The 12,148-nt window shown below is 35.5% G+C and overlaps 1 protein-coding gene across 1 annotated transcript in view; it reads right to left on the bottom strand.

Annotated features, from left to right (window-relative positions):
- Positions 1-325: 325 nt before the first annotated feature.
- FAM120B (family with sequence similarity 120 member B) overlaps positions 326-12,148 on the bottom strand; it is a 50,732-nt gene continuing 38,909 nt past the window's right edge. Inside the window, exons 7-10 of the mRNA XM_009821442.2 lie at positions 8,159-8,267; positions 6,782-6,895; positions 2,671-2,728; positions 326-456 (exon numbers count right to left, since the gene is read on the bottom strand). Of these exons, the coding sequence (XP_009819744.2) occupies positions 444-456; positions 2,671-2,728; positions 6,782-6,895; positions 8,159-8,267 (294 nt within the window). The 3' untranslated portion in view covers positions 326-443. The remainder of the gene's footprint in view (positions 457-2,670; positions 2,729-6,781; positions 6,896-8,158; positions 8,268-12,148) is intronic.

Genomic DNA, 12,148 nt, shown 5'->3' on the forward strand with positions numbered 1-12,148 from the left:
CCTTATATAACATAAAGGTTTAACAGAAGGGACATAACAGTTTTCACAACAGAACCAGATGAATTCATTAAATTTTTGCATCCTTTTTCAACACCTAGGACTGGCCTCTACTTTTTAGACATAATTTTTTGATGATAATTTTTCATAACTGTGTCAACAAGATTTTTGTAAAGTCCTCCAAACAACACTATCTGGAACCTAAATTATATAGTAATTGCTTCACAACATTCCATAATATCCTTCTCTAAGCTATACGCTAGAAAAAAAAAGTATGCAAAATAAAATGGAACTGAAAATGAGGCATGATAAATTTCTGATTTGAGCCTTCCCACCACAATTTTTTAAATACTGATGAAGTTTATATGATCTTCAGCATACAGCATTTCATAAAAAGGTATCTTGTTCTCTCATCCATTTTCATCCTCTTCCAGTAACAAGCAAGGTCACCTGGGTGATCTAAAAGACAAACAGTTGTGAGGAGCCAAATAGGACACATGAACATCAACACTGAAACAACTTTAGAAGTTATGGCCTGTTGCAGGGTAAGATTTTGTGATCTCTATTATGCAGGTGATTAAACTACCATAATGATGCGTTCTGGGTTTAGTGATCTATGTGCTAATTATCCAGATCAGCATTTATGTTGTGAACCTTAAGTTCTGTAAGTCTTAATGCAAGCATTAAGTTTTACAGCGTCTGCTCTTCTCTGTTAGTACGGGTCATGAGATAGTTTTCAGATATAAATTTAATTTTCAAATGCTTATAAAAATAAATAATCCTGGCAGTAATACAATAAGAAGCCTAAGACTGAGATACAGTTTCTGTATCAGTAAAATCTAGAATGATGATTATGAGAACTACACTAACAAGATACTAATCAATATTATTCAAAACAAAAAAGAAAAATAATCCAAAAGAGTGGATTTTCCAACACGATAAACATTAAGGCCACAGTTCTCTGTGTAAATACAAAGTTTTGTCCACGTGCAACACCCCTGACTTCACTGTTTGGAATAGTCATCATCCTCAATAATTAAACATGCTTTAACGAAAATCTGCAAACTGTATCAGATTTCAAAACTTGCTCTTAACATTTTGCCTCTGTCTTTGGATATTCTCTTTTTCTGCTGCTCAGCCTTTTTTAAGAGCAGGAACAGGACATCAGGTTTTCATTTTTCTTTCATCATACACCTCCCATATGAGAAGAAGAGAGGTTATTATATAACTTCATGTACTGAAAATGCTGAAGTACACAACTAAAGATATTGTGATTCCAAAGCACATAAATGGACGAAAACCCATCAGTTCCATAAACATCCACTTGAGCCAACCCAATTCAAAGATTGCTAGAAACCTAAGAAAAGCATGAAATTGTTGAAAATTACATGGATGGAGACAATTTTCAAACAGGTTGACATGCAGATCAGTGAAGAGGCAAACACGGTTCTAAGTGTGTTACCCACTTTCTATGTGACATAAGTGTTGACACTTTTTACCTCTGGTACCTTCCCCTTCATGATTTAAAATGGGATTTCTACATAACTACTACCTTCAGCAAAAAAAATCAGGCAGTTAAGTAAAGTACCTCTGATTATTTTTAACTGAATGGGTATGCAAATGAAAGACGTAAGAAAGTTGTTGTAATGTCTAAACCAGTTTCTTAAAAAACACAAGTAATAACTTGAAGAGGGGCTTTTGTGGTACCAATTTACCAATATATGATCCTATGGTGCCGTTAAAAATTGCATGTGCTCTGTTATTTTACATTTCTTTAGTATTATTTATATTAACTGTATTTACATGAATTAATTTTGTAATTAAAGAAATACATATATCACTGACATTGAATCACAAAGTGAAATGTATCGATTTTTAATAATTCTGAAGAAAGTGTTTAAATTAGAATTCTGGTCAGGAAAAAATATGTAGTTCTTATAAGTATTATTTATTACAGAAGTAAAGCATGACAGATTCTTTCTCTCCTCAGCAGTGATGTGGTTCACTCCACACAGTCAGCTGAGATGGACAGAAAAAGTTGCTTAACTAGAAATGCCAAAAGTAATAGCAACTTTTGGCTCTTGTAAGAAAGCACTGCATTTTACAGGAAGGTCATTTTGTTTCACTGGCAGATGATGTTTATATCAGTGATGTCATGGTTCAAACTTTTCAACAGGTTTCAGTAACAATGGTATAACCCTTAAGATAAAGATATAATCCGCAATTAAGACAGAAAGCACAATTCAGCATGGATATGCCACATTATTCATGATGAGCAAACTCTTGTCATACACACAACTATAACAAAAATATGCAAAACTTGTAGTTTAAGTCTTAAAACTTATAGTCTGGAATATCTAACGATGTTGTAAAAACACTTCAGACTTTCCAATGTCACATGGACAAAACAATGTAGCTATACTGGGATCATACTGTGCTTCAGCTGGTACTTTTAACTTAAGTTTTAGTGATTCCGGTCTCATAGCACACTTAGACCTAACATGACAAGTGATTAACAAGCTGAATAGCCTCAGCTTTGAGTGATTTCCTCCAGAGTCACATGGTTCAGTTACTCTGTAAACTTCATAAAAATAAGCTCTCATAGACAAAACTTATCTCAATGGTAACTATCCCATCATCTCAGTTTGCTACCTGTACACATGTATTCTTTACCGAGAAGGAAGGCGGAATCTCCTCCTCCGGTCCGGATGTCCCCATCCATATGCTCTACCTGGAGGGAGTAGGAGAGGAATTACATATTTTTATTTAACATTAAAGCAGGAAAACAAGAGCTTATTCAGATAGTCTGCAAGAAAAATTACATTTATACATATTTTGAAAAAAGAAGATGTCCCTCTCCAGCTGGTGTATAATTATGGCTAGTATTTTGAGATGTTGGAGGATAAAGTCCATGATGGCATTGCTCTTCTTAAAGCTCTTGTGCCACTGTAACTTTTAAATCTCGTCCAAATTAATGGGTTGGGATAGTGAATCTACAGGTCATGTACTGTGGTTGCTAGATCAGACTGTGTGAATTCAGGAAAGGAAAATACACTATTTAGAACCAGACATAAGCTATATTAACAAACATTTTCACACTGGTTTAAGTGTGCCTGTGTACAATACTGCTTTAGTTATAGATTCCTATAAGCAAAGTAGTACTCAAACTGTAAATGAAATCTTTTTTTTAGCACCAAAGTTCTACCAAGTCCCATCTACATTACAGTTCTATCAAAATCCTATTAATCAGAAACATGCTTGAACACAGAGTACGCAACATAAGCGTGGAAGCCTTGATTAAATACCTAGCAAATGAAACTTGCTACAAACTCAGATCCTTCAGTATAGTTGTATTATGTTCAGCTACATGGTTGATAGTGTGCTAAGACTGAAGTGAATTTACCCTTTTGATGCAATTGCATTCCATGAAGAAATGGGACTCTGGATAATTCCCTTTTGTCTTGGACAAAATTGTTTCTTGAGTGAGACATACCTCCAACAATTCTATTTCTTTCATATCTTTCCTTGACACACCCATTTTTCCTTTCCCTGAAAAACTGCTTTCAATTTTCCATAAACGCTTTTCTCCAAGACCTTGTTTTTAAAGAAAAATAAATCACTTTTGAAAAAGTGGTATTTTCTAAGTTGAATTATTTAAAAAGCAAAAGCTGCCCATTCCCTTTTTCTCTTCTTTTCCAACAGAGAGATGGAAGAAAAACTACGCAAAGGTGGATGGAAACAAAGCAAAACTATTTTTTTGGAGAGAACATAATTTTCTTAGGCAGAATATAGTTGACCCCCAAATCCAACAACTTCTAAATGCAAGCATGAAATTGTCAAAACACTTCACTATTTTCCCATCTCACTCTTTATGATTCTGGTGGTAGATGACTGGTAGCTGAAATTATCATCCATTACTTCTAGCCCTCTGACAGCTCTTACTCATTATGTCCTCATCCCTCCCCTGGGTCCATCATGTAGAGAGTTCTGATGTTTACCTTATCACTGGCAGAAATTCTGTATCCTTGCCAATACCTTTCACTATTTCTAATGTATTAGGGTATTCTTGATTTCAACCATTCATATAGCTGTTACAACCAGTCCCAAGGACACTCTCTCCCCTATCTCCTCCCCTTATCTTCAGCTCACTTTTCAGACAGGTTTTCAAATACTAGTATGAGAACCATTGTCCAAATCACTGAAATATTAAAATATAGCTATAAAGGTATATAAGACAATGCATAGATAATGTTAGACTTACTTTTCTGTTTTCTTTTTTTGCTATCTTTTGTATGTTGATTTAGACAAACAATCTCAGTGTTTGTCAGTTGGACTGCTGAAGAGAGTGACGAAGACACATGATACTCAATAGCGATTTCCATAGTTCTTAGTGCTCAGTTTATTTTTAGCTATTTGTAGAATGAGGTAACAATGTGATGCAAAACGACATATTAGTGGTCTTAACTGCTAATTAATGAAGTTTGGTCTACCAATAGGCTATACGGCATGCGGTGTTTTAGCCACGAACCTAGAATCTGTAAAGTCATGCTTTATTACAGGTATCTATGCTACCACAGGCAAGACTTTTAAACTCGAAGCACACAGATTACAAAGTGCTGCAATGCAGAGTTTTGTGTCTCAATAACAGAAGCCTAACCTTAGCTTTAAATTAGATACCTATGATCTGTTTAACAAGCATCAGAATGGACAGACACTCAGAATGGGATACACAAAAGTCAGCATGCTAAATAGCAAGTCTTCTAAATTAACAAACAAGAAACACTAAGGGAAAATCTACCTCCCTGTGAGACCTAGACGTCCTGCTCTGAGTTACACGGATGCACTCTCCATTTGTGACACACAGCCAAGAAATTTATGAAGAGAACTTCAAATAAATAAATAAAATCAAACAACAAAAAAAAGCAACCCCCCAAAAAAACTGAAAACCCCACAGCTGAATTCTTTCTCTCAAAACACAGCTAGAGGATGAGATGTTAATCACAAGAGATCAGTGGTTAGTATTCACCATAAAATGAGAGATGCCTAAATTCAATTCTTGTTCTGACTGAGGGGATTCAAACCATCATCTCAAAGAAATACCAGTGCTTCTTAGGTTTATGCTTTCTGGGTGGAGGAACTCTTTCCTCCACTGTGGAAGTTGAGCCATTGTCATGGAATCCTTAAACATTAACTAATAAGAGAGAGCAAAGACTGCCTAATCATTAGGTACGCTCCTGACACAGAAGATATGTGTTCCGTGGTTACTGTTCCATTACCACGGGAAGGTATACAAAGGATGGGATAGATAGGTATCAGTAATATTACGAGGAAGTTTTATCACATAACCTATCATGGAAAAAAACTGCTGGTTTTTTGTTCTTTTTTCTCTCTCTTCGGTGAGACAAACACATACAGCAGAGACAACAGCTACATAATGAAGCAACCCAAATACCTGTCTATATATTAGCAAACTTAGGGAAAAGAAACTTTGTCAAAATGAGTCATCTTGGCAAATCTGTTTAAAAGGAGCTCTAAAACATTGCAGGGCTCTTTTGTAAGGACAGATATATTTTTCCAATAAACCTATTTTACTTATAACAGAGGCAATTTAACTGAACTTGTGGGACTATGTTTTAAGAGTGTCCTGAGGATAGGAAATAGGGCTAGTGTAGAAGAAGCCAAGATGTTTTAATGCTACTGAAACACATTTCTAACACAGTTCAGCACAGTTACTGTGGGACATACTTTGTGGAATACATCTAGTCATAAGATCTCTGGAGCTGGTCAGAGATGACCAGACCCCTGAATAGCAGGTTTCTTGAGATGGTCACAATAACAATGACCATTTTTCGTTCTGCTCACAGTCAGCATATATGCTCTATATTTTAGCTTTACGTTTTACATACATGATCAATCAATCTTATCTGTGAATCAAATGATAGTATCCCACTCTCAAGCATGCAACAGTGGCAGCTGAAACACATTAAAGACTTTACTGTATTTATTTATTATTTATCCTTTCTAATCATATCATCAATCTTCTTTGAAAACCCCACCTGGAAACACAGAAGAAATTTAGCTTCTGCAGACTTAATAAAACAACTGATCCTTCTTAGACACTTCTCTTCCTTTTGCTTATTTTCTTTAATCGACATGTATATGCTTTAACACACAATAAAGAGGCAGTAAAACTGAATTATGTCAGCTCAACAGCGTTATCCACAGTGATGCTTCATTGAAATGACTGTTCTGTTCAAGAAGTTAGATTGGTGAATGACTTTTATGCCAAGACAAGATAGAACTTGCTTTTGTATTACTTAGCCAATGATGTGGAAGCTAAAACCCTGATCTAGAAAAACACTTAAGAATGTGTTTAACTTTATTCATATGCTTAAGTGTTTTGCTGAAGCATGAACTAAGATCTGCAGCTAAACAGACATACATTTCTGTGCAGCTGTGCCAATTTGTTTTAGAACTATTACAATTTTAAACACAGTTTAGCTGAGACCAAGCATGGAAAGTTTAAATACCATATGAAAGCTTTTTTCCCAGAACATTGTGAGTAAAAGATGACTCGAAATTACAATGCTACACTCTACTTCACCTTGCAGAGTTAGTTTTTGCTAATGGTAGTAGACAACTGTAACTGACACAAGTTTTGTTACTGACTGCTGTAGCCACAGGGTAACTGCATACATACAAATGCAAACTGCATATAGACACAGAGCTGTTACATTGTTGATAGAGACAATTCCAAATACACACACGTGCTCACATTTTTTACCTTGTGGTTGAGGATTTCTCCATAGGAACCCCCTCATCTGGTTATGATATGGAGGAACAAAAGAACTTCTGTGTGTTTGTTGGAACCTGGGATTAAATTCTCTTTGTTGTGTTCCTGAAAAACAGTATTTACTAAGCAACTCTGACTGTATATAAGATTAAATGAAGAAAAAGAGAGACAGCATATTCTTTTTCAAGAAACAACATTTCTTAGATTTATGACAAAATACTTATGCACAATTACAAATTTTCCAAACTAAAGTCAGCCTAATAAGCATGGGTCTTGTCCTCATTTCCATCTATGCACATCATGATTACAAGCTGTTAACAAGTGTCTTTAGAAACCAGATCAAAATTTTATGACACAGATTTGGAGACTGCAGTCAGTAAAACAAAACAGAAATCTCTGTCCAAATTGGAATCACAAATCATAATTAAAATGCTTAAGTACAGCTCTGAAGCAATAGCAGATGCTAACAAGGTCTGGTATCATAAATCACCAACAGATACCCTTAGTTTTGCATGTCCAGCACCAGTATGGTGTAGTACCACATCAGAAGTATTGCTGCCACATAATGCAAAGTACTGAACTAACAGAAAATCATTCTGCCTGTTGTAATTTGCTCAAGGAATTTTGAAGGGGTAATTTTTAGACTCACAGACATTAGAATTGATCAGGTATTAAGCAGGTAATAAACATAATACCAGCATAAACACTGAATTATTTCAAAGCCTCAAAAGCCTCAACACTCAGGCTGATCTGTGAATGATGCTGAAAACCTTTTAGATGTTTTTTTTCCCCTGAAAGTCAGGCAGATCAGGTGGGGAAAAACAAATGTCTTTAGTAAACCAAGCCATAATGTTGGGGGGAAAAAAAGCAAACTCATTGGCAAAAAAAAGCTATTCTCCAGGTTGCCGGAAAGCTTTCTTACATTTTGAACTTTATCAGTCAGTCCAATAAGGAGTATTGTCTCATCAATGCCTCGCTCAGACCTTCAACTATCAACACTAAAACAGCTCCCCTGAGGAAAAGGGAGAAAAAACTCTGAGTCATCTAATTCCTCCTATAAAAATAACTTCAGTCACTGAGTAAATAGCAGTGATGTTTCTGTCAGTGAATGATATTTTATTTATTGCATACATCTCACGAACTATGTAGCTAGATGGAAATACTATTCTATTCAAACTTGGGTAATCAAATTCACATTAATTCCTAAAACCAGGAAATATTTTCTTAGATCTCTCCTTTGGTTTGTTGGAGAAAGACCTTACAATTTACTTAGCTTGATGGACTGCCTATGTAAATGCTGCTGCTGTTGAAGGATAATTTTGCTCATCAATATATTGACTTTACTGAGAAAATTAACACAATGCCAACCTGTGATAAATCCATTCCCTCTTGGTTTGCTCTGTATTGTTCTTTTCTTCGCCATGCAAGCCTTGCAAATGAAAGACTTCAGATTCTGGAAGGGTGTATACAAAGACTCCTGCAGACAATAGGGTTAGAAATCAAGGACTGTTCTGCTTTACTCTCTTCAGGTGTCGCACAAATCAATCACATACACAACAACTGAAAGACTTGTCTTAGCCACACTCATGCATATATGAAGGTGGTTAGATCTGGTTCACATTTTTTTCAGGAACCAAAGTTCAAACATTTCATATTAAAAGTGGATCCTTGGAGGGATAAGTAGGGGTGCAGAAGGAATGTTTTGCTCTTTCCCAGTGAAGTCTGTTTTTCTTCTCTGCTCACATCTGTAAATCACTTGCTTTGCTATTCTATTATGTTGCACCTGTAGATATACTTAACTAGAGTTCTATCAGCAATACCTTAGGCAGAGATGGTTAAAGCCTCCAGATGAGGACTGATGAACTCATGGAAAACACACCAGTGAAAATCAAAGTATCTTAATCTCATACATTAGAAACAAAACTTAACGCAATAGTAATACATCAGCCCCAACTCCTGGCTGATAAAATATTACCAAGTCTAAAGAGAAATGGGGGAAATTAAATAAAAATGTTCACCTTGTGATGTGACGAAAAGTTCTACTGTCAAAAGGACAAGCTGAAGCTATTTAAAGATGCAATACTAAAAGATGTGATATATCCTTAACTTTCACCCATTTCAGTAAGCTTTGAAGAAGTGTCAGATCTTAGAATCTTCTTCTTTTTTATTGGTTTGTATGGGGCATGTGGGCAGTAGTACACATTGAAAAGAATTATGAAAACACAGATTTTAGAGCAATAGCATAATTTGTGATTTTCATAAAACTAATTTTTACAGGATGACAATTCCTTTTTGTAACCACCAAGGCAGAGAGGGGAAGGAGGAAGGAGGAGAGAGGATTATGGGTTAAGGTAAAAATCCAATAGGTGGCAAGACTGCAGCAACTAGAGAGGTTTCTTAAATTAGAGGTAGAATATGAAACCCTGAACCCTCCCACGAACTTTCCTAGCACATTTTTTGAGTTAACAAACCTCTTTATAGAGCCTTACACAAAACCCACAGATTTCCTCCCCCCCCCAGCACTGAGTACAGTCTGTGAAGAACACCCACTAATGGGAAAAACCTTTCATTGTATTCTTGGGAGCATAAATTCAGAATGTGTTTATGAAGGTTGGATGAAAGGCATGATCAGAAAAGGACAAAAAAATATCACTTATGCTGACCCCATTAGGTAATTTGGTTTTAATTTAAAAAAATTGGTCATGAACATACTCATTAGTGAGAAGCACAATAAAAAGGCTAATAAAGTGATAATATCATTGCCTCACTGCTTTATGAGACTATTATATCCAATTTTCTGTGTGGATAAACAAACTAATATGATTACTGTTATGAAAAACAGAGAACTAGCATAATGTGAGCTTAGCGTATTTTTTTAAAAAAGCAAGATGGCTCTATTTTTGATTCTTATCAGAAGCTTTCCATTTTTTATCTTTAACAGCTGCAAGGCTACAAAGAGCTGAGCTACACAAAAACTTGCCCACAAATATATCAACTGCATTTAATTTATACATTTTCTTCTTTTGGTACAAGAATCTGTGGGAAGCAAACCCTAAAATGTTCAAAATTTCTGGTATACATGTGAACATTTAACCAAGATTGTATTTCTACTGTAATTTTCATAAAAGCTATTAACTGTATTTAAGCCCATCATAATCAAAACAACACTGATTCTGAGATCTCCTGAACTTGCTGAAGTAATGTAACTGTCCAGATCATAGAGAAGGGACCTTAGGAGTTAAGAGACAAGCACCACACACCAAAAAGAGTAACTTTTTCCTATTACTTATCTTTTCTATAACAAAACATCCCATGTGGAATAACTTTTTTCTGAATACAATGCTGTCGTTATTATCAGATTAGATTTATGATGCTCAAGGGTAGATTGTTAACAAACAAGTGCTGAAAGATCTTGGCTTCCAGTGGTACATTAAGCTCTGCCAGGAACTAAGTACCAGTTTCATTTATTAAAGTTGAACTTAGAATAATAGGAAAAACCAATCACATATGCTTGTTGCCTTGCCAGTGTCCCCAGCTAAACTGGCATCTCTTGGCAATTCTCCCAAAAACAGATTCTTGCCTCAAACTGATAAGCTGGAAAGCTATTTTATTAGTCTGGGAGCTACCTCTGCCATATATGTACCATAAAATCATACCTGAAAAAGATATTTAAACTACTCTAAAAATTCACAGGGGTGGACTATTTTTCCCCACAACAGAACAGTTTATCTGGGGTTTGTTTAAACTAGAGTATCAGGCTTTTAAAAACCCTAACCTAGATATTTTAGTTGATCAAGAAAATTTCCAACTCTGTTCTAGGGATCTAAGCATCTTCCTTCATCTTCCTTCTAAGACAGGTTAAAATATAACTTTAGCCTCACCACATCAAGATTTTCAAATGTTAGCTAAAACATACTACCTAACATATTTAAAAATACCTCTCAGCCAATATAAATTTTGTACAGATTTAGATACATATTGTAAAAGTTATTCACTAACCTGAACTCTAACCAAATGAAAAAGATGTATCAATTTCACATAGATCTGTATAGTTTTACATTTTCCCATTTATTCTTTAGACCCTCTATTGTTCTGCAAAAGTCCTACATGAAAAACTGGATGAACCACTCGCCCAATCCAAAATCTACTGAAATCAATGGACCAATTAATGGGAACCACAGGATTTGGATAGAGGCTATAGTCCTAATCATATGATTGATTCCATACGGAAAAGATTATCCTCCTCCGCCATGCTGAAAACACATACATTCCACCCACCCACACATGTTCCACTCATCACTCCAGATCAGGATGGTATGTAATTGGACACAAAATTAGAAAAGAAAACTTATTATACAACAACTGGTATTGAATGCATGAGATTAAAATAATTCAAAACCGAAAAATTTTTTCTCTGTAATCACTTTTCTTAATTTTAACCTCAAGTGATTTATGTGACAACAGGTAAAAACACTTCAAAGGTAAAATTTTTAAAAGTAATTAAATGATACAGGATTCTCAGTTCCACATTGAAAAGACACACATTAATTGAAGGTCTTAAGAGCTATCTACACAGATGAGTACAGATCTACCCAAGCATCTCTTCACATATTCAGTGCTGGTGGGACACGAACCAGGTCTGGTCCAAGGCTTCACTAGTGCATTAATACAGCCCTGCACCCAGTCTAGCAGACCCTACCTCTCAGCCTGGACATGATGCCACTCTAATGCACTCTACTGACCCATACCCAGCGAGACTCTGCTGATATCTCCCTGCCCTTGCCTGCGCAGACACGTTTTAAGTCATACTGGGTTTTTTTTGTAATGTAGCATGAAAATCGTACAAATCCCCACCTCCTGAAAAGTGGGACTGAGAACTAAATAAGTACATAGCGGTACAGAAAGGTACCTGGTGACATTCTAAAAAAATACCTAGATATATACCTACCTCTGATTTCCAGCTCCTCTTTGAATTCACCAAACCTTCATCTCAAACTTTAGGTTCCTTAACACCTTCAAAAATATCAGTCTTAAGCACTTTAAAAATCATACTCAGTATGCTTATTTAAAAACATTCTCAATATGTTGCCTAAAATCTTAGAGGAAAAAGATCTCATTAATATCTTAGTACTAGAAAACCATTAAAGGCATTTTCATTTTTTGAAATTGACAACCATTTTGACACTTCCTTGTATTATTTTCTGAGTAATGGAAACAAAAATAAAGGTAAAATTATAGCTTCCTTCATAGTCTCAGTATCTCGACCATCTTAGGTTTTTTTGGCAGAGAGGATGAAAAAGGAATAAGGAAGAGAGGAAAAATACAAAGAAAGGGGACCAGTGTAAACAGGAATATTAA

This window comes from Gavia stellata, chromosome 2, assembly GCF_030936135.1.
Source record: "Gavia stellata isolate bGavSte3 chromosome 2, bGavSte3.hap2, whole genome shotgun sequence".
Classification (NCBI taxonomy): domain Eukaryota; kingdom Metazoa; phylum Chordata; class Aves; order Gaviiformes; family Gaviidae; genus Gavia; species Gavia stellata.